Source organism: Peromyscus leucopus, chromosome 8b, assembly GCF_004664715.2.
Source record: "Peromyscus leucopus breed LL Stock chromosome 8b, UCI_PerLeu_2.1, whole genome shotgun sequence".
Classification (NCBI taxonomy): Eukaryota; Metazoa; Chordata; class Mammalia; order Rodentia; family Cricetidae; genus Peromyscus; species Peromyscus leucopus.
The window spans coordinates 18,698,541-18,724,902 of record NC_051086.1 but is presented as its reverse complement, the minus strand read 5'-3'; the positions used below and the strand labels follow the sequence as shown (position 1 = coordinate 18,724,902).

Genomic DNA, 26,362 nt, shown 5'->3' with positions numbered 1-26,362 from the left:
CCTCACCAAAGTACCATGTTACTACGCTTAAGCGCCAGCCACTGTAACGTTGATTTCACATTTGATAGTGCTGGGCCATAGTTAAGTTGCCCCTAGCAAAAAAAACAAAAACAAACAAACAAAAAACTTTTTCCTGAAAATTCTGAAACATGCTGCTTTCCTCAAGATGGGACATACATGTATTATTTCCCCAATTCACGTTAGCATGTATAATAGACAAACCGCTTAACAGAATAGATGCCTGAAAATGTGCTTTGTATGAGCACCAACAGCAGGGGTTTTCACTTACTTGTCAGCTCTGTGATTTACTCGATCAATTAAACAGTTAGGCAACGAGGAGATTTGCATGGTAATCGTGTGAAGATTAACATTTTCAACTGAAACAAATTTAATATTTTATCTTGCATTTCCTGTTTCTTGTCATTCTTTAATAGCAGCCCCACTCCGCTTTATTGTGTGGCTGTAACAAGCCTGTCTCGAGGCAGAGATGAGACCATCCCATTCACCAACTGTGCTTCTCACCTCCTTTCACAAAACCACACTCTAAGCTTCTGCTGCACGTGAGTGAGGTATTGTGCTGAGGGCCGGGGATCGGCAGCAACCCGCAGCTGTGTCCACTACCCCACAGGCATGCTATCATCATTCTCTGGAGCCTGTCTGCCCTACCGTGCTTGGCAATACCACAAAACGCTGAAGTCTGAATCCCAAAGCGAAGGGTCTTCGCGATCTCTTCATTCCAGTCTGTGTTTTTTAAATGACAGCCATGTCATTCTCAGTATCTATTGTGTGCCCAGCACTGTGCTGACACAGCTGATGGATGAAGAGATGGGTGCTAAGAGCAGCGAACTGCCCAGGGTCCTACGGTGCTAGCTGAGCTGGGATTTGATCTGACTCCACTGCCCACAGTCTTAACCAACATGTAGACTCTATCAGAGGAGTGTAAGAAAACCATGGGGTCTGACCATGTATGAGCTGACTTCAGCCCCAGGGAATCTTTCTTGGGCATCTTGATTCAGTCTTGTATTGTGTTCTTCTATTTTAAAGAAGTCAATATGGTTAGGTATAGCAGCATGCGCCTGAAATCCCAATACTCAGGAGAAAGGCTGAAGAATCACAAGTTCGAGGCCAGCCTAGGATATAAAAGACACTGTCTCAAAAGAAAAGGAGAAAAATAAATAATATTTACTTATTATTTCAACCTATTCTTCCTCAAAAAAAAAAAAATCTAAGACACTGAGAAAGTTCCATGATTCCAGGGGCCATGTTGGGTCACAAGGTATTTACTTTTCAATCTACGTCTCTCCTCTCAGCTTTTCTGGACAATCATGAACATGGTAGGAGACAAAAAGCAGAAGCACAGAGTTGTGGAAGGAGGAAGAAAAGAAGGATGTCTTGTCCTAGAAGGTACAGCCACCATGATCAACTCAGCAAGGCAACTCATCCTGGAAAAAAGGGCCATGGTGTTTCTCAAATTAGGGATAGCGACCCACACAAAATATATTAGGCTTGGTTTTCAAAATCTGATTTTAAGGCTTTGGAATATCCCATCCCTAGTGTTTGTGAGGTGCCTTGTTATGTTTTTGTAATAAAAAAAAAAAAACATAATCGTGTGTGTGTTCATTGTATGTGTGTGTTGGGTGTGTGTGTGTGTGTGTGTGTGTGTGTGTGTGTGTGTGTGTGATATTGGGGATTGAACTCAGAGTATTTGCACACGTTAGACACACACACTATATCCACTGAACTCTATCCCTAAAGTAGTGAGGCTTGAAGCTATAATCCACAATAGAGATGAATGTTCCCATTTTGAAGATTGGAGCACTGAGGTGCTCGGGGCAAAGGTACTAAGCAGTCATGAAGAAGCTGACCTAACAGCAAGGGGCTTCAAAGTCTTTGTCTTTGCCATTGTACTCCGCCTTCAGCAGATTGCTCTATGGATTGTTACTTCCTTTTCAACCCCACAACGTAAATGTGTAACTAAGTAGTAAGAAACCAGGTAGGAGCTGTGTTTAGGGGAACACATGAGGAGGTGAAATGTGGCTAGCAAGAAAAGGGGAGTAAAAGGCACGCTGTGAGGAACTGGAAGCTCCACTGGGTAATAAAGGATGGCAAGAAGAAAAATCAAGCTGAGAGCTGGAGGTGCGGAGTTTCTTGTCATTTGCTCAGGGGCTAGTCCCTTAAGCTGCATGCTCCATCAGATTGAGTCCACTGGTGGGAAAGGGATCCTCTGCAATATCACACTGTACAGTGTTCAAAATCTGCTAGCATTATGCCATAGCTATGTATGTATGTAACCGTTAAATTTACAGCGATCAGGGATTTTGTTTGTTTTATTATGCTCAAAGACTGGCCTTTATAAGAACATACAGATGTCTCAAACAGGGCAGCCTTTGCCTGTAGCCACAGGAAGATGGTATCGAGTTGTTTAAAGATACTCTGTGGTGTATATTAGCATGCCGTAGAGATTAGAATTAGAATTTAAGAAAACATAGAGACCATTTAGGAAAACAGAGGTTTTCTGACACTGTTGGTGATGGTCTTAAAGATCACTGAGTGAACATTTCACCAACTTCCTTTTCCAAAGAACTTTCCAACAGTGAAAAGAAACTCATCACTTCTGTCTTCTTTTCTGTCGTGTGTGTGTGTGTGTGTGTGTGTGTGTGTGTGTGTGTGTGTGTGAAAGAGAGAGAAAGAGATCAAACCTAATGGCAATCCTAGAGTTCTTCAAACTCACTAACTTCCCTTTTGGGAAGCGCACCCAAAACTATTTTTTTAATTATGAGATATCACTAACAGATCAGAACATCAATAAATGGGAAACATGGTTTTTAAAGAAGAGAACTCCTCAATAGTTAAGTATTGGACAATAATAAATTGCCAAGAGAGTAGTTGTCAGATCCGATCCGCAAACGGAGTGAAAGAGAGCTTTGGTCGATCGTGATTGCTCAGGAAAGATGGAGGGAAGTATGTGTCTCCAGGAATAGCTCCTCCTCCATGAGTCTCCAGTGTCGAATCCAGTGTGGGTCCTCCAGCTCACCTAAGTATTGACAGCTCCGGCAGGGGCAATTCCGTGTGAAAACATAGAAGCTGGTGCCAGAGGACGAGATAGTTCACTCTTTGATCACTTTCAAATCGTGGATTACAAGAAGGACTTCCACCCTGACTGTACAATATCGTGAGCCCCCACGTCCACACCCTACAGAGGACTGCCCGCTCACACAATACCCATCCCCACACATAGCATCAATGTTTGGTCAGCTGAACAGAGAATGAGTAAAGAGAAAGGAGGAGGGGGCGGGGGGCAGGGGGTCCTTGAGAAATTCTCGATAGTGATTACAAGAGCTTTCCTTTTTTCCCAAACCGCCTTTGTTACAAAGTCTGAATGAAAATGTGGACAATCTTACACACGCCCTGTACTATGCGTACAGTGACCGACCATGTCCCAATTCAAAGGCCGGCACACACTTCATCCAGCTCTCTTCTCGTCTCCCCTCGCCCTGGCACTTAAAGCGTTAAAGAAAACAATGAACGAAGGGGCGAGTGTACAGAGGAGGATTTACTGGCATTTACTTTTAATCTACAGTCCTTCATTCTGTAGCTTAGCGGCCTCCGTCAGGCTTTTTTCCTCCTTTATACTTCATGAGGACCCCCATGCTGCTCCTGGGAGGCAGAGCCCAAGTGTCCCTAAGCTTTTTGTCAGGTAAAGAGAGGAGAAAAAGGAAGGGAGCAAGAGCTAACGCAATGCTAAGAGGCATCCATTAGATGTCACCGGGTTTCTGTATTCATGTCGATGGCTCAGGATTAGAGCATTTGAAATAATCTTATTGAGAGGAATCAAAAGCCCCACCGAGGGAGAGGCAGCTCCCGTAGCACATGGCAAAGGCGCGAACAATATCTTATTAAAGATGTCTTGCCTAACACCGTTACTTTTTTTTATTATTATATTATGAAACTATTGTGCTCCAAACAGTTAGTGCAGTGTTGTAGTCATCGAGGGCCATTTTGGAAGTTATTGTCCGGTGGAGTTGTTACAAGTGAGTTTGGGGGCGTGTTCACAACTGGAACTAAGCATTTTACCTTTAAAACTAAAAAATCACCAAAGCACACTAAACGTTACTGTATTTCCACTGAAGGCAAAGTCCATCTGAGAAAGATGAAATGCCAATGGATTGTTTCCACCTAATCAATTTCATAAACTACATCTTTTTTTATAAGCAGCCCCTCAAAGGAAAATGTGGTAGAGTTTTCTCTTGTTTCATTTGGGAGCTTAGCTTTCTTCTCCATTAAGAATTTAATCCCAGCACTTGGCAGGCAGAGGCAGATGGATCTCTTCAAGTTCGAGGCCAGCCTGGGCTACAGAGTGAGTTCCAGGAAAGGCGCAAAGCTACACAGAGAAATCCTGTCTTGATTAAAAAAAAAAAAAAAAAAAAAAAAAAAAAAAAAAAAGAATGTTTTCTCTCTGTCTCTGTCTCTGTCTCCATCTGTCTCTCTCTCTGTATCTGTGTGTGTGTGTGTGTGTGTGTGTGTGTGTGTCATACTTTACCAGGATTAAGGCAATTAAAATTCTATTATAACAAGTACTGTAACATTAAAACCCTCATTTGCTTCTGGACAAAGGCTTGTAACTGGAGAAATAGTTTGCAAGGGAGATTTATCTTCATCTACCCACACTCCTAAAGACAGCGCGCAACCAAAGACAGACCTGTACTGTTCACCATATTTCATTGGTTGCAATAGGAGTCACTTTTATACTGTCCCAAACAGTGTATAGTTACATGGTTTGTAAAGAGATGGATGGGGGGCGGGAGGGGGGGATGGGCTGAAAGAATTGGTAGTCTATTTTAGATAACATCTCATGCAAATTCAAATGATCAAAATACCATCTCTTTAGGCTGGAACTTCTAAAGTGGGGTGTTTTATATCTGGCCAATTTTTTTTTTTTTTTAATTAGAGAGTTTGGCCAGGTGCTGGTGGTCATGGAGAATGAGAATTTCTGTCAATGGAGTGTCACATTTTGCAAGGGGGGGGTGGCTTGTTTTCAACTCTCAACAAGTTATCTGAAAGTAAAAGCACGTTGATCATCCTGACGAATTATAATCGCCAACTAGCTGTGCAAAGGCACTGACACTGGAGCCCGAAGTGCCTTCCTGCATTTTCCCCAACTGTTACAGAAACAAACTTACGATGACGCGAAATGCTAAGCCACACTGTGAGCCCACACACGGGCCAGCTTCCACACACACACTTGCCGATGCCCTGAAGCTCCGTTCAACACATTTCTTGGAAGTTGTGCCATAATTCCCTTTACAGGAAAGCCACTGCTGCTTATTATACCGTGTCTGCTGTAGTGTACACCCTGCAAAAGTGCTTTGCATTATGATCTACTGTCAGCATATTTGAAACGCATTTTAATGTATCCTGGTTGTGTATTTGAGAATAGCTGATAGCAAATGGAATCTAGACTGCTATTAGCTAATTGTATTAGTAATTTTTTTTTTATCACAGTAGCAAACCGTACCCAAGTGTTCAGAGCTCAGCTCATCCTCAGAATGGTACCATGTGATATGTGTAAAATTGAGAATGATACTTGCTCACATAAGTCTCATTGCTAATAATCACATGTGAATTCCCACTGAGAAAACAAATGTTTAAATGCACTAGGGCTAGGAAACAACTGTAAATTCATGCTCTGTGCTGATGCTGACTCTCCCCTGTTTAAAAGATAGAAGCTTCTCCAAGCAACCAGAAGGACAGCAATTATCCAGCCTGGGGCAGCTTTCCAGAGTGGATTCCTCTTCCTTTGGTTTTAACTGAACAGTCAGAGTTAGGAAATGAGGTGGTACAGAAGGTTTATCAGCGTGCTGAGAAATACATTTGCACCTCTGGTTCTTGGTGACCCACACAGCAGCTTGTGTGCTGTGATGAACACTTCTCTGCTCACTGGTTGGTCCTTCTGACTGACAGGATGAAGAGGAAGGGTAAGAACTGAAAGAGCAATCAACTGAAGTTATGAACCTGGCTAAGGATCTCATTTGCAACGTTTAGTAAGCATATCTTCATGTTCATCTAAGGAAGAGGTTCTCAACCTTCCTAACAAGGCAGCCCTTTAATACATTTCCTCATGTTGGGGTGGCCCCCTCAACCATAAAGTTATTTCACTGCTATGTCATAACTGTATTTTTGCTACTGTTATGAATTGTAATGTAAATGATATATGATATGTGACCCGTGTGGGGGTCCTGACCCACAGATTGAGAACCTGTGAGAAGGAAAAACAGAAAATCATTTTACGTGAATTTGGAGGTTTAAATGATAAAAGACAGAAGACCCATATGCCTTCAGAAATTCAGGGTAATACATTTTCTCACACATGCCCAATGTTTAAAATTGCCTAGGAGTGTCCTGAGTTGACATGTGACTGTTGTTTCATTCTGATGGTCACATGATCATGTGAAAACCGTGGGCAACAACTTAGTCAAGAATGCTAGTATAATAATAGGATAATGCTGCTTTTCTGCAAAGTCTTGCCTCTACACCTGACCTCTTAAGTTAAAACATGGACCTTCAATCAAAGTTTCTGTCTGAACAATCCCAGCACGCCCAGCGTTTTCTATTCAAATGACCTGCGGCTGGTTAAATGAGCATCCTAGCTACTTCCTAAATGACAATTTCATTCTGCATTATAATAATCGAAAAGCCCATTGATATTACTTAAATAACCTAGATGTAGAAGAATGTTAGACTGTTCAGAAAAAAATCTTGGTTCTTTTTCTTTTTGTTTAGTTAGTTAGTTAGTTAGTTAGTTAGTTAGTTAGTTAGTTTGTTTGTTTGTTTGTTTGTTGTTTAGGAGAGCTTTGGATAAGTATTGCCTGAAATAAATCCAAAGTCATGTGATTTCTTTAATGTCATACATCGTGTTCTGTATCTCCTAGCTCTAAGCATAGATGCAGAGTCTTAAAATGGAAAATTGTGGCAATCAGCAAACCCAAATCATTAGATGAGTATGTGTTGATGGGCTTTTAAAAATCTAAGTTTTAAATGCTGGATTTGGGGGACCCAAAATTTGCAGGTTACTTGAACGACATTTTACATAATCCTGAGAGGACTGGGTTTTAACTGACACACTTCACAAGTTTATTTTGTATTATTTCTACCCCTTAAAAACAAATTCTGTGTGTTGACCACTAAGGATCTATAGTCCCAAGAACTTAAGCTTTCATTTTCTTAGTTGATCTATTGCATCCATCACACTGATGCTAAATTAAAGAACAGTATAGAACTATCCCTGCCCCACATATATTCTAGCCAGAAACATCAGTGCATCCTGTGAAAGAACTATATGATAGAATTTGCCAAGAAAGAGGCATTTTTGTAAGGCCATCTGTATTCATTTATCTCACCACCTCAAGACAAATCTAGGAAAAAGATATTTTTCAACTAAGCAAGGATCCTAATTGTAGCTAACTAGACACAGAATAAAAGTCTTTGCTGCATGCATAACCAAGTTTCCAGAGAGAAACCGAAGTCGCATGGATTCTGAAAAAGTGGGTTCCCAATTCAGAGTACCCTAGGTGACTTTTGTCACTATTCTCTTTTCTGATTCCTACAAAGTAAACCTAATTAAGAACCTCCGTCATTAGTCTTCCAGAAAAATTAGCACAGCTTATGCTAATTACTCCTGCAAAATTTAATAAACTCGTTGAAATGGGAATTGTCTAATGAGGTTTTATTTATTGAACTAAGATAACTCCACGGAAAAAGGTTAGGACACAAGGATATCCAGTGTAGTAATAAAACTACAATGTACTCAATTTCTAAACAGGAATTTTATTGCAAACCTTTTAAATTCAAATCTGACTTAGTGTGTGGATGTTAAACCAATCGCCACCTTAGTTCAATAACTGGAAGTCATCTTTTGCTTTTTACTTTAACAATAATTACCACGCATAGCCCTTTATTTCAAAGATAATGAAATTTGCTGCTGTTAGTTCCTGTTCATCAGCTATTAAACATAACACATTTGACTTTTCCCATGTCTGCACAGCCCAAATATCTGGATCACTGGGCACAGGCTGGGGTTTTATGATTCTTAATCAAGCTATTTGGCATTGAGCAGAAATGTAACCTAGCAGTTGACTCCAGATGCACCCTTCCTACACCACATAGCAATTTTCCAATGAACATTTTGACAAATTGTCATGACTGAAAAAAGTAATTTGGGTCACATTTTCTTACTTTGTTGCATGTCACTGGAAGGAAATAGAAACTTGTCTGTACAACTGCTGATTTTGTTAATTCCATTTTATGTGTATATATACATATATGTGTGTGTATACATATATATATGTGTGTGTGTGTGTGTGTGTGTGCGCACACACACACACACACACACACACACACACACAATTTGCCAAACTGGTCTCCATATCACTGGCAACAAACAATGTAGTCAAATTTTAACACAGAAATGGCTGGCCCTGTGCCAGTGCTGTGTGACCAGAAAGCCTCTTCCATCTACACTATAAATAGTTTTCTTGAATAATCACTGCTAAAAGTCTTTTGACTGATAAAAATAGCAGTGTTCTTCCAAATTCTGAAGGTCAAGCTAGAAATTATTAGCTTTCAGAAGGAGGTGACTGTGTGTTAAAGCTATGGTAACTCCTAAGGCCACCGCAGCCCACCCCCTCGGCCCTATATTGCATACAGTATGCATATTGTAGGAACTGACTGTTGCTATACTGAGCACAGCAGGCTCAGGGACTCATATTCATAAATCTGAAGGCAAACCAAACCCTAAGCACGTAATAGATATTATGCAATCTGTAACAGGGAATGAAATTGGAAACTGAAATTCAAACACCGCTGCCAACATATTTTTCCCCTTTGCAGCAATTTTGTGCAGTTGAAAAATATTTTCTGTTTTGTCCTTCCTTGCCTAAGTTCTTGTGGTTTTCATCCCTCACTATTAGAAAGAGAATTTTCACATATCAGCGGAGACACGACTGGAGGTTTGTTTAGTTTTTAAACCTTTGGCAAACTGAAGGGGCAAATAACTTTGAAAACTCACATGCAAACAAAAATAGCCGACTGGGAGCTTTGCCTATCAACTGGTCTCATCGCCTGAGAAGACAACTCCATGTCAGAAGAGTGGCAAACACCAGCAAATAAATGTATATTGGGATCTGAACACATCCAGGGTGTCTCAGACGTCTTTAAAATGCCCTTACCTTAAAGAAATCAAACTAACTGTACGAGGTTTTCTACTTTGTCTAACCGAAAGCGGGGTGGGGGTGGGGTGGGGAATGAACAGGATAGATGTCGTGAACAATATCTCTAAAGCCACCAACAGCAGAAAGTGCAGACTTATTCTGCCTAAATTGTTTGAACTCCCCCAGCCAAGAAACGGTTTTAAGTACCCTACTGGGACAGATGCAAGGCGGCGACAATAGAAGCCACTCTAATGCAATCCAGGTAACACAATCCTGTTTCAAAAACACAGGGCGGGCTAATTACAGCGCTGCTGAGTCAAGTTTCTCTTGCCATCGCAACCCACAGGAACAGGTCAAAATCAGATGTTATTCAAACCACAGTCCTATCAGCCTTCTGCATCGGAGTCACAGCTTAAAACCAAATGAAGAACTTTAAAGCTTAACCCGTTCACAAGCAAAGAGAGGGAGGGAAAAAAAGTGTTTTCATTGCGGGTGGTACGGTAGGTCCTCGTCACCACATAGATCGAAAAGGACTATGAGGCACCACAGAATGCTTATGGTTTCAAAGTTTGGGGAATATTTAGGCTGGCTCTTTGATGGGATGCTTTCTTTTTAATATAATAGTGAGAAATACTTGCTTAAAAAGGAAAGCAGTACTCCGAAAGCTATACACAAATGACACCGGCAGCCTTTGACCTTGTTCGTTTGCAGATTTTTATCTTCCGTGGCAGAAAATACAACTTTATGAATGATAGATCTGCTCTCTCTGATAAGCATGCCGTTCTCATTCAACGGACACCAGACAACATCACCGTACATTGAACCTTCACCTCCTTTAACTTGGGATTAAGATGTTATTATGCATATCAAATATGTATTTTTTCGTGATTATATTAGCATGAGACCTCTGACTAGAATACTCGACTAAACTGAAACTTTTACAAAGCTACTTGGTGATCAATATTGAGCTAAGAACCTGAAGACTCATGGAAGTCATAGCCGACAGTCTTTTGATAGAAACTAAGATGAACAAAATAAATACTTAGGTATCTTTACCTGAAAAATGATAAGTCAAAATTTAAAAACATGAGGAATTTGACAGATTGTTTTGTTGCATCTTTGTGTTGCTGTTGTCTAAGACAGTATTATCAAAGCCCAAAATGGGATATTCATTTGGCTGTTGATTTGCTCAATGAAGGGATCTGCTTCATTTGAATGAAGACTTTTTTTCCCACAGTGAGTAGATGCTAGCTCTTTTCCTAGCTGACAATTGACAGTCTCTATAAAGCTTCCAGGCCATTTACTTCTCAATGAGTAATGCTATGTAACGAATGGTTTATCATACATGTTTCCATACAATGAATTTCAATAATTAAAATGTGAAATGAATATTTGGGATGCCACTCTGCATAATGTGTGCACACTAACTCATAACTGCACTGACAAACTGAAACAGATGTATTGTTCTACAGTGATTTACTTGGTCATGTCAGATTAGTAATATGGATCTGTTTAAAAACACAATAATTAAGACAAGCAGGATAAATTAATCAACTTACAATACTGTGTGAGCCGCAATCAAGCCCGGAAATAACAGTAGAAAAATCTTGGTTCACAGATCTCTTTAAACTGCTTTTATGCATAAATAAAACCTTAAAATGTAGATGGATTACGTCCAACAGAACTACTGTAGCTAAAAGTGATAATGATTCAAACATTTTTCAAATAAAAGTTAAATATTTATAAGTACCCAACCACATTTCATAAATCACAAAACTATTATTATTTTATTTCTGAAGCTTCCTGATACACCATGGGGATTGAACCACACAGAGTGAGGAATGAACACACACATGCACATATATATATATATATATATTACTTTATGAACATTAATCAGACACAAAACCAGAGCCATCCAAGAAACAGGCCTCCAAAGAACATTCCATATGGCTGTTCCAGAAATCACCAGCACTCGACGCAGTGTAAGTCAGGACCAACAGGCAAACTTCAGCCACATGCATCCCTAACCCTCGCCCATGAGCGACACAAAGCAGGTGTTTCATTATAATGCAGACTAAGAATCCAGTGAAAGAAGAGTGGTCCCTACCTGTCAATTATCACTGGATCTGAGGGAGTCTCATTTCGGTTGCCACAGCTTTTCTTGTCACAACAGCGGCTATGGAGCAAAAGCGAAAGGATTTAGTACCAACCATTACAACGTAAAATCATCATTTAAGCAGACAGAAGGTTCGAATTGCTGGGTTGCAAATGCTAGAATTACCACAAAGCTAAACCTGGCAATCAACGGATCCTAGGAACAGAAATTTCTGTTTGGGTCACTTATGGGTTAATGGCCAGGCTTAACCTCTCCCTGCTCAGAGGACAGACAGGGGAAAGGGCTCTTGCAGAGCCAGGAATGCAGCCCTAAGATGGGGTCTCTCCTTCACTACCCGGGTATTGGCAGAGTTCAATGTGAAGTACTGTATTCTTACGTCTACCCAATGAGAATATTCAGGGTCGTGGGTGGATCAAACATTCTTCCCTCAAGAACACACTAATTGTGTGGAAGGCGTCAATAATGAGGATGAGTGATCTCTCTCTCTCTCTCTCTCTCTCTCTCTCTCTCTCTCTCTCTCTCGTCATTCTGCATTAAATGGATTCTTTTTCTCTCCTCTTTTTGATGGGTGGCACTTCCTTTAACCACAACCTTCTCAAAAATCCCAAAGCAATGACGGTTTGCACTGGAACATCATCTTGAGAATAAAGGCAACACATAGTGATCCAGATAAGGAGAAAGTGAGACAGAAAAAGTGCAGAGTCCATCCTCAGTCCTCTGGCTTTGATGGCCTGCACTGGCCACCACTTCAATTGTCTGAGAGAATCGGGGACAACGGATCCATTGGCTAGCACACCCCTGATTGTAAACATTTGGATACAGGAAGAACAACCATGGCAAAGAAATCCTGCTACACAGATCCTACTTTGTTGTGCCCTTGAGACTGCTGGGTTTAGATAGATAGATAGATAGATAGATAGATAGATAGATAGATAGATAGATAGATAGATAGATAGACAGATACATACATACATACATGCATACATACATACATACATACATACATACATACATACATTCATAGACAGATAATTTGAAACCCAAGGTATTTTAAAGGGGTGAATAAAAAAAATCATGTATTTCTTTTCTCTTTCAAGACTGGGTCGTCAGCATCCAAGACCAGCTCCAAGCTTGCTATGTAGCTAAAGATAATATTGAACTTCTGATCTTCCTGCATCTGCCTCCTTAGTGCTGGTGAGGATTACAGGTACATACCCACTTTATGCTACGGTGATGGCGATTGAGTTTAAGGCTTCCTGCGTGCACTCTACCACCTGAGATATACAACCCTCAGCTGAAAATGTCATGTTTCTGAAAAATGCCCACCCTCAGAAGAAAATTATCCATCTGAAATATGCTTGTAAGTAACAAGTTGTCCTCTGGCTGGGCTCCACCCAGGACTACAATGTGGAAGAACATGCTTGATCAATGAAGAAGGGTGGACGGTTGGTCAAGAACTGGACTCCACTGCATACCATAAGTAAAATATGTACTTTTCTCTGTCCCTCTTAAACATGCTACTGTGTGCAAATACACACACACACTCACATACATACTCATATAAACAAACACTCACACATACTCACACATACACAAACATACACACACTCACACACATATTCACACAAACATATATAGACACAAACTCACATACACACACACACTCTCACACAGTGCTCACACAACATACACACACACTCACACACATACAAACACATACACATACGCACACTCACACACACATACTAACACAAATATACATACATACTAACACAAACATACACACACTTGCACAAACACACACACACACAGAGACTAAATTTAGATACCTTTTAGAGACTACCAAACATTGAATTTCACTTTTCAAGACCCAGAAATATTTCCAAGCATAGTAAGTCTTTCACCAAAATTGAGACATCTTCTTCTCTTTCACTGAATCTCTGAGAGATGAATCAGCTTGGAGCTTGCTCTCAGTCTTTATTTTCAGAAGGCAATAGAAAGAATTGTGTCTCCATTCTCAGAGCCCCAGCTGAAAAACACTAGCTCCCCCACAACCTAGTCACGTTCTGATTCAGAGGAAGCTCTTTTCTCTGAGCCCAAGTTCTGTTCTACTATTAAGTCACACTATGAGAGACCAATAAAGGCACAGGGGAGAAGAAATGTTAGGAGTTGGCATGTGCACAAAATAAATAGCTTAAAACTCAACTCCAGGGGCCAGCAAGATGGCTTAGCAAGAAAAGGTGCTTGCCACCAAGACTGAAGACCTGAACCGATCATGATCCACAGGGTGGAAAGAAAAGCTACTCCCTCATTGTCCTTTGACCTCCATATGTGCACGATGATATGTACACCCGCACATACATACACATGCACATGCACACACAAAATGTATAAAATAATATCCGAAAACCTAACTTTGTTATTCCTGAGGGCTGATCCCCTTCACCAGTGTTCTCTCAGCTTGTCAGGTTAGCGTCATCTTTAAGAATAGCTGGCCCAATGAAGAACCCAACCAGGGTCACCCTTGTATTTATACCCTGACCTTACTCCAAGTCTGAGAAGCCTGAACTATGCAAAGGGAGTGATTGTCAAAAGCAGGCCTTTATCCAGGGAGGAAAGCAGATGGGGGAAAAGCCTGTTTCTCCTTCCTTCTCCTCAAAACAAGTAGACCCTTGGTGGCTGTACCCCCACCACAGTCCTTCCTGGGTGAAATGTCCTAGGGGGACTTTTCCAGTTTGCTTGATTGTAACAGTGGGTGAGCCACCCCCCCCCAACCACTCCCACTCAAGCCCAGGACTTCTCTCCCTACCCACCGTTACTGTCTTCGGTCCAGTCACTTGTATTTATTAATGGGAGTACTGCAAAGCCTCCCTCTTGGGTTTGTTGTCTCCACTTTGACTCTACCTAACAGATCTGTCTCATCCAGCAGATCTTTTTGAAATGTCCCGGGGACTGTGCCATTGCGTTGTCTAAGACCTTTGAACTGCTTCCCATTGCACTTTGAATAAAGCCACAGTGTGGCATAATGCCAGGCCACTGACCTGTCACCCTTTCTTTTCCGCTTGCCAAGCTCCAGCCTCATGGGCCACTTGCGATCCCTCTAACATGACTTGTTCCATCAGACCTCAAGTCCAGGCCAGGCAAGCTTCTGCTGGGCATTCCTCCTGTCCTTCGGTTCTCAACCACTTTTCCTAGGCCCTTGGAAGTCAGTGTAGATGCCCTGACTTACCTGACACTTCACGCTTAAGCTAAATTAAGATGTTTTTCTCTTGGGCATTTACTACAACACAGCTCAACCTGTTACTTATGTATTGGGGCATTTTATTTAGGAATTTTTCCCATTCCATCCTCCCCTTCTGCTAATTTATCCATGTCATAAAGGTAGAAACTGTCCATATCAATTACTCCATGCATAAAGCTTGAGATAGAATATCAGAATTCAGCTATTAAATGACTCAATGAATAAATGATTGAATGAGTGGATGAATATTAATCAACAACTTTATGAATAAGTGTGGTGTACTGGGGGAATGGCAGGAAAAAAGCAAAGCTGACTGCCTCGTCAGGCATTGTGCATTCTATCCCATCCCACACACCAAACCACCTCCTCCAAACAAATGCCCCAGAGAGGTTGTTCACCTTATGTAGAGCCCTCATCTCCATGACACAAAGATGCCCGGGTAACAGAAAGATGAATTCTACCACATCTCTCTGCTGTGACTCCAAAGGACCCAAAGACACAGGCATATGAAAAGGCCAGAATGGGATTTAAGTAGGGAGAATCAAGAAGACAGAAAAAGGAAGAAATAGAAGTCACCACACACTTAGAAAGAAAAGTTTATACAAAATATTAAAACTAGCTTAAACAGGTTTTTGTTTCTTGGGTCACACTGCTGCATCATATAGTAGTATGTATGTACAAGCAATGTGTGTGTGTGTGTGTGTGTGTGTGTGTGTGTGTGTGTGTGTGTGTGTGTACCTGGAAGTGTATATGTGTGTATGCACCTCTATATCCATGGCACTCTATACACTAAAAGGAAAGGAGGTAGTGTTGACAGACTACCATTGAAGACAGTCTAAACTGATGCATTTCTTTCCACTCCAGTCAAACAAAGAAAGATGGGCACTGATCTCCACTACACCCAAGGCATGCATTAACCAGGAGGGACAGGCTGAAATTACTAATGTTTAGGCAGAAGAGGGCTTATACAGAGGCAATTCAGTAAATGACACAGTTGAAGAAGTACTTAGAGGGAAAAGGAACCACGTTGATCAAAGCAAACAGAGTGAGCATGCCTGAGGCCCCCATCCACTCACACAGCATCTCTCAGCCTCCTGCCATCTGTGCCTGCTCAGGCTCAGCACATGCTCCCTGCAGCAGGCATCTAGGGAGGGGACTTGGGCTTGCCTAATTTGATTTGCCCAAGATCGGGATCCCAAAAAAAGCAAGCAGGTGCCACTACTCTTTGCATCCTTCTTTAATCTGCAACCCAAATGACAGGACGGCCATGTGGCCGGTCACAGCAGTAAGTCCCCCACACCTGGTGTGGGCTACATGCACAGGAGACTCAGAACAGCAGCCTTTTCCTCAGTGGGAACCGTGTAGCTCCCAACTAGTTCTGCACAGTTAGAGAAAGAGCAGACTTAGGAGTCCCTTGCTTAGCAGCCTAACACAGGTGGCAGATGTCTAGTGAGCTGACTCACTGGTTCATAAATCAAGGCAGGAAACATCTGAATGCTCCCTAGTCCTGGTGCCTGCAGATCGTCATCTCAAGCACATAACTTCTTTCTGGAAGAAGAGCCTCTTGCCACTGGAGATATATGCTATGCCATTTGGGTAGTACATAGGGACAATTAAGATCTGAGGCTTGTGAGGCAGCTCTGACTGGGCCAGAACTCACTATCCAGCACAGACTAACCTCGAATTTACAGTGATCCTCTGCTTCTGCCTCCCAAGTGCAGGGATTACAGACAGGTGCAACCACTCTTTGCTTAAGGAGTCATTTCAAACTAAGCATCTCAATAAAAATGAAGATTCCTACCCTCCTCAGCCAAAGTGACCAGAGCATGGGCTCTGTGAATTACCAGATAACCTGATTAATACTTACGATGGGGATAAGTTCTGAAGGAATCTGACCTATTGACTCTTGTGTCCTTTATCACCCTCCTGCACGCACTACAAGTACCCTGTTTTCAGAACACTCGATCTTCAAGCACTCAACCTTGCAGTCTTCACCCAGTCTGTCTTACCAGGGCACTCTTGGCCCTGTGAATTGATGGGGTCCATATCTGGAACTCTGCTTTCCTGACTGACTTTTTTTTCTGTGCTTTCAAACGTTGTCTAGTCTTCCTTCGTTCCTTCACTGATCAGCAGTCTTCCTGTAAGACTGGCCACCACTTCTTGCCAGTTGGGTCCATTAAAAAGTGTGATGCCAGCCTCAGGGTACCTACATGAATCTACTTCCTGAGTCACCAGTGACCTGAGGCTTTTTATCTCCTTTACCCATCTGCATCTCACCAGCACTAGAATCTCCCATGGCTGATTTCCCTACCTTGATGCCCCTTTCTTTCATTCTTGAGTCCCATAGACTCAAGAGTCTTCCTAATTCTATAGTGTGACCTTCTTACTCAATGTGATCATTCCTCTCAAGATAGAACCATTCTCTCCTCTCTTCCTGCTCTTCCACACTTCTCAATCCCACCTTCCATGCAGTTTCAGCTCTCTCTCACCTTTAAAAAGCATAGTCTGAAGCTGGTCATCTTTGACCAACTCCCTCTTCCCAGTTCTGCACAGCTATATACCTCCACAAAGCAATCCTGCCTGGACCACAAACTCCTCTTTTTTTTTTTTTTTTTTTTTTTTTGATTTTTTTGAGACAGGGTCTTCTCTTCCTGGCTGTCCTGGAACTTGCTTTGTAGACCAGGCTAGCCTTCAACTCACAGAGATTCACCTGCCTCTGCCTCCCAAATGCTGAGATTAAAGGTGTGTGCCACCACTGCCTGGCTCACAAACTCTTCTAAATGCAGCCTCTAAAATCCCTCTCCCATCTCATCTCTCTCCATTCCCACTGCTATGACCCATCTACAAATAGTTCATCCTCCCTCTCAACTGACATAGTCCTTTGCCTAAGTGTTCCATCACATTAGAACCTTTGCCCAGTGCTGTCTAATTGGCTGCGTAAAGCTTCCAACTTCAAGCTCTCCTAGCTTGCTCTAAACTCAACAAGCCCTTGCACATAGTAGGTACTAAAAAATAAAGACACATAACCACCACAACCATAAAAAAAACAGGTATACCTAGGTTTTTATAGACACTAAACCTCCTTTCAATATTTTCTTGCCAACAGTTATTTTGAGCAACAAAGTACCAAATACTTGGCCAGACACAAATGATGCCTCTACTACTGCTTCTATTAATATTGTTTCGAATCATAACAGGCTTTCAGTTCTGACTCTGCCAGGCATCATGATAAGAATTTATAGAGACTATGGCATTTAACCTTAACTACTACTCTACAAGACAGGATTAATGTCCCAGGATTAATGTCACAACTGGGCCAGCTGAAGCATGGAAGAAAACTGAGTCCCTTCCCGGCCTTTAAGGGGCTTGGCTGAATAAAGACAGTTAGTAAGGTGTCATTGCAAGGCACAGAGTACTATGAAGTTAAAAGCACCTGGTCCATTGGACCACTCACTAGGGCATATGACTTGGGCCAAGGGCCAGAGGCACTTCCCTGGAGAAGACATACTTAAGTGGGTGTCTGAAGGAGGAAATCAGCCTAAACCTGGAAAAGAGGAAGGAAGGAAGAAAAAGCCTAATAAGGAAGCAGAAGAGGAAGCAGGCTAGCCTGAGATTCATGGTTCTTCTACAAAATAAAATAATAAAATAAGCAAGAATTCTTCTCTAGTGTGGGTGCCTATAACCTGCCCTCTTCAGATACTAGAAATGAACAACTGTGTATTCGGCCTGCCTGGAGAGCAGGATACCAAGTACCCCTCTCAAGTTGGGTTCCATTTAAACACAGAAGTTAGGGTGCTCATAAAGCAAACCCTTCATGGAATCCTACTCTTTCAGAAAAAAAAAAAAAAAAAGGATTCACGGAGTCCTCTTAGGTTAAGAACTTCATTGCTACAATTGGTGTGATAGATTCCAATTCACCAAAAGGCAGAGGTTCTCTCATAGTGTTACAGAAGTGCTCTGCATCATCAATTCAAAGAGGGATTGTCTCCAAGAGTCAACAATTATGAACTAATAATGTCAGTTCCTTTAACCATCTCACATAATGGGGTCACCTTCGCCACAAAACACAATAGTTTGGTTTTTTTTTTTTTTCTTAATTTACAGCACCTGAGACACCACCGTCTCTTGCTTAGCTTTTCCTTTCCCTTCCATTTGCCTGTGATGAACAGAATGCACCAAAACCTTTCTTGTGGAACGAAATTCTCTGTCTCCTTCATCATAGCCAGCACACTATAAACATACAGCTTTTGTGACATCAACGCAAAGTTTTATTATGCCGTTAGCTTTGATAGAAAGCACAGCAGAAAGTTGTTTAGAAATTAGATATCTAAAACAAGCTATTTTAAAATCCAGGGCCTTCACTATTTCATGTCTGCAATGAAGAAATTTCATCTTGGGGAGAGCAAGCTGTCTTTCACACCATATGGCTAATGGTGGTGCATAGCAATTAGCCAGGCTGATTAATGGTGAACAGATTCTAATTTTATGCTTATAATTGAGGCTGCATTTGCACCCCTGGTGCAAATTCAGCACATCCCAACTTCCACTTACAACAGGCAAGAAATCAAGAGAAATAGGATGGTATGGAAAGTGAGAATTTTTTTTCCTGACGCCCCCTAAAGAGCATCAGATTTGCAATTTAAAAGACTGTTAGCCACACAATAGATGACAGGTTTGTGTAATGGGGTCATGGCAGCCTGGTAAACAAACAGTACCCCTTCCGCATCTATAGGCAGCCAGGAAAGCCGTAATCTGTAACATTAGCAAGATGACATTTGGAATATGGCTTTTCCCTCTTAGCCACGCGGTACAAACAGCATCATTTGCCTTCAGTGGCTTGAGAATTTTATTTTTGCTATTTTTATGTTTCTGAGAAATAGAGGGAATGCCAGCAGTAAAGCACACCAACCAGCATCATAAAGCACTTTGGACCAATGAATTTTAAAAACAAGGGAAATATAAACTGCATTAATAGAGGGGAGGCCTGTGCATGAAAGGCATAATATATCTCTAAGTAGTTCAAGAATAGAATTCTCTCCAGCATAATCCAAACATATGCAGATACAAAATGCAAATAGACGATGTATAGATAGTGCTTGGCCTGTTGGTTGAAATCCATCTTCCTGTTTCCTGTTTTGCTACAGTCATGTGCGGCTCTACATGGAGGGTTCAGCCTAATGGCATGCTAATTGTAGGAGGCTAAAATAATAGAGAAATGGTTGGGGAAGTAGTAATACAGACAAGGTCAGGTTTTACTGCTTTCAAAATGGGTTTGCTCCTTGAATTCTGAAAGGTACCACTCAGCTAGATTATATCCAGTTCATACACACAGGATAAAACTAACTTTTGCCACTAATGTAAGGAGTCCCACATCACTTGGGGGATGTTCTGCTACTGTTTTAAATCTGAACAAAAACAACCTAGTTTTTAGAATAATTAATGAGTTTTACAAATCACTAAAGCAAAATGTGCGAAACTCTTCTGTATCTTCGAACTATAAATCAAAAGTATATTTTTAAAAAGGGGGAAATGGAATTTTTATAGACCCAAATATTAATATTTGGGACTTCATTCGGAAAACACATAAAGCCCTTTCAATTCTATTTCCACCTGTAGGGTTTTGAGATTCTTTTCCAGAAGAGTCCATGAGCAGTAGATGAGGGCTGCCCATGCCGAAACAGCTGCTGAAGACTCACTCGGATTGGTCAATGACATTCAGCAGTCGAGCACACATTGTGCCAGGGAGAGCCTGCTCAGCTAACAAAGCAATTAGGAGCCTTCATCTGATGCGGAGTGGCATCTTCCTGCTTTATCCAATTACTTGAGAGATACTGGGAGCAAAACGCTAGGTTATTTTACAAGGAATAAGAGCACAAGTTAAAAGGCTGCCCCCTGCTCTGGTCCCTCTCCTGTGCAGGCCTGGCTGAGGCCACGGAGGTGAATGTGGTCTCAGATGCCACTTCAGCATGATTACAGTGGAAAGCGAAAAGACTCATATGTGAGGAGCATAAATTATTAGACCTCTTAGGGATTCCTTTTCACTAGCCTCCCTCAATCTCAAAGCTCACTACCTCCAAGAAATGTTCAGATACGAACAGGACAACTCAAGGACCAAATGCAAGGAGAGAGAAAAGAAGAAAGAAAGAAAGAAAGAAAGAAAGAAAGAAAGAAAGAAAGAAAGAAAGAAAGAAAGAAAGAAAGAAAGAAAGAAAGAAGTCAGTTTAAGAAGAAATGAGGCTTGTGTATGGGGGTTATATTAAGTAGAACTCAAAAGGAGGAACAATGACTTTCAAGTTGACCCAACCAGGAGTCTCTGTCGGCTTCAAGTGAACTCTCGTTTTACCAAGCATGAAGTTGGGTGCAAATGTCACCACTGAACAGGTTGTGTTGTATTTGACTCCGCCATGAAGGATGAGGGAGGGCATGGCTCTATGGCCATGAACAGTGAAGTATCAAAATGCAAACTGATGTCCTCCAAGATGAAATGTAATAAATAATTGAGAACCGCCGCAATCCCTGACACTGTCAAATGTCTCTAAGAATCCTTTCTTCTAGATTATTTACTAAGAGCAAAATAAACATATACACAACCAATAGAACTGATTTTGCCTAGATTTGATATCCAAATTCATCTTTACTTGAAAGAGAGGAGAGAGAGAGCGCAAGAAATTTCTTACCTGCACATGATCTCATGTGTGAGCAACACGCGGCACATTTCAGGGTTCTTGTCCTGGCCTTCGTACACTATGGCCTGAAATTAAAGACATGTTTTTAGCTAAAAATAGAAGCAAGTAGCAGAGCATTACCTGTAACAATCTTGTTCTTCGCTGCCTTGCCCCTGCTGGGGGCCAATTAACTTTTAGGAGCAAAAAGCCTCACTGGGCTGATTATTTCAGGACACATTGCTCAGGATCAGTCCAAATTGAGTGGAATAGGATGCGATCCTCACTGCCCTATCAACCACCTCATTATGCACATCTTTGGATCAGTGCATGTGATGGGCATCTGTTGTCAAGACAACCATAATTCTCTTTCCATACAGAATAAAAATAAGTCTAATCAATAAAGAGGGAAGCTTCAGAAGGCTGAAGAAGTTACAATATTTTGTATTTCAAATATAGAAAAGCATGTGGGTTTGATCATCCTGTAGAACACATTTGCCTCTCCACTACCACCAAATCCAACAGTTAGTGTTCTAACTGGCAGGCAGCAGAAAACAAGTTTGGGAAAAACTAAGCAGTCTGTTGACTGACTCTGTCATTTCTGTAGCGATGTAGTCGGGGGGAAAAACCCTCTTCCTACCAAGAGGCTGAAAACATGTGCTAGTGTAGGGTGTACACCCACCCAAACAGGAACACTTGCCAGCATATGCTGTATGGGGGATGAAGTCACAGTCAGCTCCCTAAACGAAGAATTCTGTCTCATTCTCAAATTCCAGAGTCCTAAACCACCAGCCACAATGCTTTGTTCTCTCTCTCTCTCTCTCTCTCTCTCTCTCTCTCTCTCTCTCTCTCTCTCTCTCTCTCCCTCTCTCCCTCTCTCTCTCTGAAACAATTACATTTTGCTTCAGGAAGCCCACCCAGTCTCCCAAAACCTCAAGCTTGCACATGGATCTACAGGTTACTATCCCAGCCAAAGAAAAACACAGTGCTATTGGTAGAACAGGATTCTGCATCAGCATACACTTAACTCACTTAACACTGTATCACTGCATAATACTAATATAACACAGCTTCAAATTGTTAATAAAATTACTTTCACACATTCACAGAACCCTCAGTTTCTCAGTGACAAAGCTATTTAAATTAGCCAGAGATTATTCGTGTGCTTACAGGGTGCATGAAAGTACTTCTGTACCTAACTTCTCATTCTTTCTCGTGTACTTTGGTTTTGAACTTGGAGACAGAACCTCCATAACTTAAGACCCAGTGCAGACAGATCAGATCCATGGATCATGACCTGATCATAGTATCTGAACACAAAGCAAAGCAAACTTTGTAGCAGATTAAAAATTAAGAGAAAAGGATTGGGTGGTGGGGAAAAATCACATTTCTTTACCACTGACCCATCAAAACTATTCTTTATGGCTAACTCATCATAACCTTGTATTAAAAAAAATAAAATGTTTTTCCTTTAACTGTAGACTTCTAGAAAGGTTGAGAGAATATATTTAGAAGTCCAGGGTAGGATACTCATTACCCAGATTCCTCAAATGTCTGCATTTTACTAAATTTGCTTCCTATTTTTCTCTTTTTCCCTAAATCACTTTTTAGCAAATTACAGATATGGCCTCAATATATCAGCATGCATTTCCTGAAAACAAGGCATTTTCATGCATAATCACAGCACAATTATCTAAATCAGAAAATTAGCATTGATACAATAGAATAATCTAATCTCCAGACCTTATTGAGATTTACCAATTACCTAATAATGTCCTTTACAGCAAAAGCAAATCCAGTACTAATCACTGCGCTCAGCTGTCATGTCTCCTTTCATTCTGAATCTCCTCCAGTCATTGGAGTTCATGGCATTGACATTATTGAAAATGCAGACCAGTTACTTTGTGGAACATCCTTCTATTCAGTTTGTCTGGATTTCTCCAGATCGTATTACAGTCTTAGACTTCAAGGCAGGACAACAGCACAGGGTGACACTGAATCCTCTCTGAACTAGGTTCTATTATCCACAAGTTTATTAGCAACATAAACTCTGACCATTTGATTATGGTGATGCCCACCATCCACCAGTGACCACAGGTCAGCTTTGCACACTATAATACAACATTTTACCCTTTATTAGTTGTTCATAACTGTTTTCTGGGGCAATAACTTGCATTATGTTAATGTCCTATTATGTTTCAAATCTTTAATCGCTAGTTTCAGCATGCATACATAATTCTTCCTTTATTCTTATTATATTTATTTATTATATTGTGTAGGGGGCATGTGCCAGTGTGTGTGTGTGTGTGTGTGTGTGTGTGTGTGTGTGTGTGTGTGTGTGTAGGTCAGAGGATAAATTGCAGGATTTGGTTCTCTCTCCCATCATGTGGGGATCAAGAATTGAACTCACCTTTACCTGCTGAGCCTTCTCACTGGCCCTCCTTCCTTTATTCCTAAATGACTCTTTCAAATTCCCAAGTCATTTCTTTGCTCAAGAAAATGCAGCCGGGTGTGGTGGCGGCGGACTGCACACCTTTAATCCCAAGAGGCAGAGGCTGGGAGATTTGTGAGTTCAAGGCCAGTCTGGTCTACAGAGTGAGTTCCAGGACAGCTAAATCTACACAGAGAAACCCTGTCTGGAGAGAGAGAGAGAGAGAGAGAGAGAGAGAGAGAGAGAGAGAGAGAAGAAGGAGGAGGAGGAGGAGGAGGAGGAGGAGGAGGAGGAAGAGGAGGAGGAGGGGAAAAAGAGAGAGGGAGGGAGGGAGGGAGGGAGGGAGGGAGGGAGGAAGGAAGGAAGGAAGGAAGGAAGGAAGGAAGGAAGGAAGGAAGGAAGGAAGGAAGGAAGGAAGGAAGAAAAGGAAAATGCATTAATTAAAATATTCTGAAAACCAGAAACTGCGGCCAGTGAGATTGCTCACCAAGTAAGGGGGTTCACCAACAAGCCTGGTAGCCTGAGTTAAATCCTGGGGAGTCACATGGCAGAAGGAGAGAGCTGACAAGTAGTCCCCTGGCCCCCACACATGCACTGTGGCACTCATGAGCCCACACACATACATGAGCATGTGTGTGCACTTGAGCACACAAACTAAATAATAAATGCATTTAATAGTTTTTAAAAACTTCTATGTATCTGCTTTATTTTCTGCAATCACTGTTTTAAAAAAAATCAAAAAAGGGAGAAAGAAAACACAGTAAATTAGTGATCAGATTCTCAAGCAAGGTGCTAAAAAAAAATCTGATGATGAATTTGTGCTATCGCCTAGTATCACTAAGTTGTTTACATGTTCTAAGACTTTACATAGCCTCTGCCTCAACTTTGGTGTTTGCCTTGCTAAACTGAAACAAGTAACTTGGTAAGTCAGTGCACAGGTACCAGTAAAGTTTCCATACTACGGAGAGAAAGGTGGGGTGGGGGAAGGGGAAGAAATTGTGTTATTTGGCAGGGATACGGGTGGCAGGCATATCAGTTATATAAGATCTCATTTTGGATCTTTCTGGATGAGATAAACACTATTATTATTATTACCAAGGCTACTAGTTGAAATGAGTGGTGCCATGACCGTATCCAGTTAATACTACTCCGCAAGGCAAATCTGCTGAGGACTCCCCCCGGCAGGGGATCACAGGGACTCCCAGAAGTCCCATGTTTTTCCCCTGGTAACTGAGCATCACTTGTTACAGGCCCACCCCCTCTGTAACTCTTTACCAAATACCAAGCTACCACTCTGCTTCTGGCAGTGGAGTCAAAACAGAGAATCTTTCACCAAATCAAGCATAGAAAAATGAAACCGAGAGTTTGGATTTGCTCAGAAATAATTAAGAACTCTGGGGAGATCTGGAATCTGAGGTTTCTGTCTTCCCTCTCCCTGGGCCTAGATAGAATAAGAAGAGTTCTCAATGCATAGGGGCAGAAAGAGAACTACTGCTTCTGGGAAATTCTGCAGTAAAAGAGAGTAGAAGTCTGCCATGGGCCAGGAAGGACAAAATTCCTGTCTCTAGAGTACACTGCGCTGTCACATTAAGGGAGCAAGCTTTCTTGTGCGATTCAAAGGCAGAACACCCCCTAATACTGGAGATAAACAACTACAGATTTTTTAATCACTGAAAAGACTTGCTGAAAACACGTATGCATGCATATACACATACAACACACAGAAAATAAGAGTTTCAGAAATGAACATTTGGACGGGAGCTGGTATAAGAGGGTGTGATAGATTTATTTGGATAGCTCTGATGTCACAGTAACATTAAGGTAGACTTCAGCCTTCCTTTTTCTTTCCTTGCCTCCAAGTTCTCCCTCTAGCTTGCTCCTCTACTAAAAGCATTTTCACTGTTTACATTTAGCACACACAGCAAGACTGGTTCACAGTTGAGCAAATCTAGACGTTAACACACACACCCCAAAAGTAGGTATCTTCTAACACTAATTTGGTGGGGGGGGGAGCACTGGGGGTTTCAGCTTCTCTTCCTAATTTAAATGTATGCTTCTGTGGGGTTTGAGGCAAGCTGGTTGAGGTTGGATCAGCTGGGAGATCCCAGGGGTATATAAACAGCATTGACTATTTTAAGTGAAACCATTTTAACAGACAGCTGGTTTAGGACCCAGACAATGGAGCACCGAGAAGAAGGCTCATTGTCATACTCCACAGTAAATCATGTGTCTGCTCATTGGGAGGAAGGTGGTCTGCTGAGAGAGCGACAAAGACAGCACTGGCTTAAATAAATCAATGCGTTTATCAGAAGTGAGGATGGGGGAGCCACCACTAAGATGGGAGGGAGAGCAAGAGAAATTATTAAAATGCGCTATTTAAATAAATCATTGAAGGTGAATCAAGTGGAGGTTTATAACCATAGAAACAAAAGATAAAGTATCAAGCAGAAAATAATGTTTACATTAATCCTACCAAGAGCAAACAAATCCCCCAAGGCAGTAGGGATGCTTGGACAGGAAGAAACGTAAACCAGTAAATAGCAATAACTTCACCTCAACTTTCAAAACCTGGCGCTACTAAGAGATAAGTTGTCAAAACCGGTCGTATTTGAAGACCTGATTTTCTAATGTAACAGTAGTCTCTCCTCTCCAAATGTCAACCTCTAACAGAAAATAACAAGCAGGCAGAAACAAATACAAATT

The 26,362-nt window shown here is 41.5% G+C and overlaps 1 protein-coding gene across 8 annotated transcripts in view; it reads right to left on the bottom strand.

The window, feature by feature from the left end:
• The window catches only part of Ebf1 (EBF transcription factor 1), a 398,732-nt gene that overhangs the window by 361,462 nt on the left and 10,908 nt on the right, over positions 1–26,362 (bottom strand). For all 8 annotated transcript variants that reach the window (XM_028864251.2, XM_028864252.2, XM_028864253.2 and 5 more), the window contains 2 exons: positions 21,244–21,317; positions 11,317–11,385 (listed from right to left, as the gene is read on the bottom strand). In XM_028864251.2, coding sequence (XP_028720084.1) covers positions 11,317–11,385; positions 21,244–21,317 — 143 coding nt within the window. The remainder of the gene's footprint in view (positions 1–11,316; positions 11,386–21,243; positions 21,318–26,362) is intronic.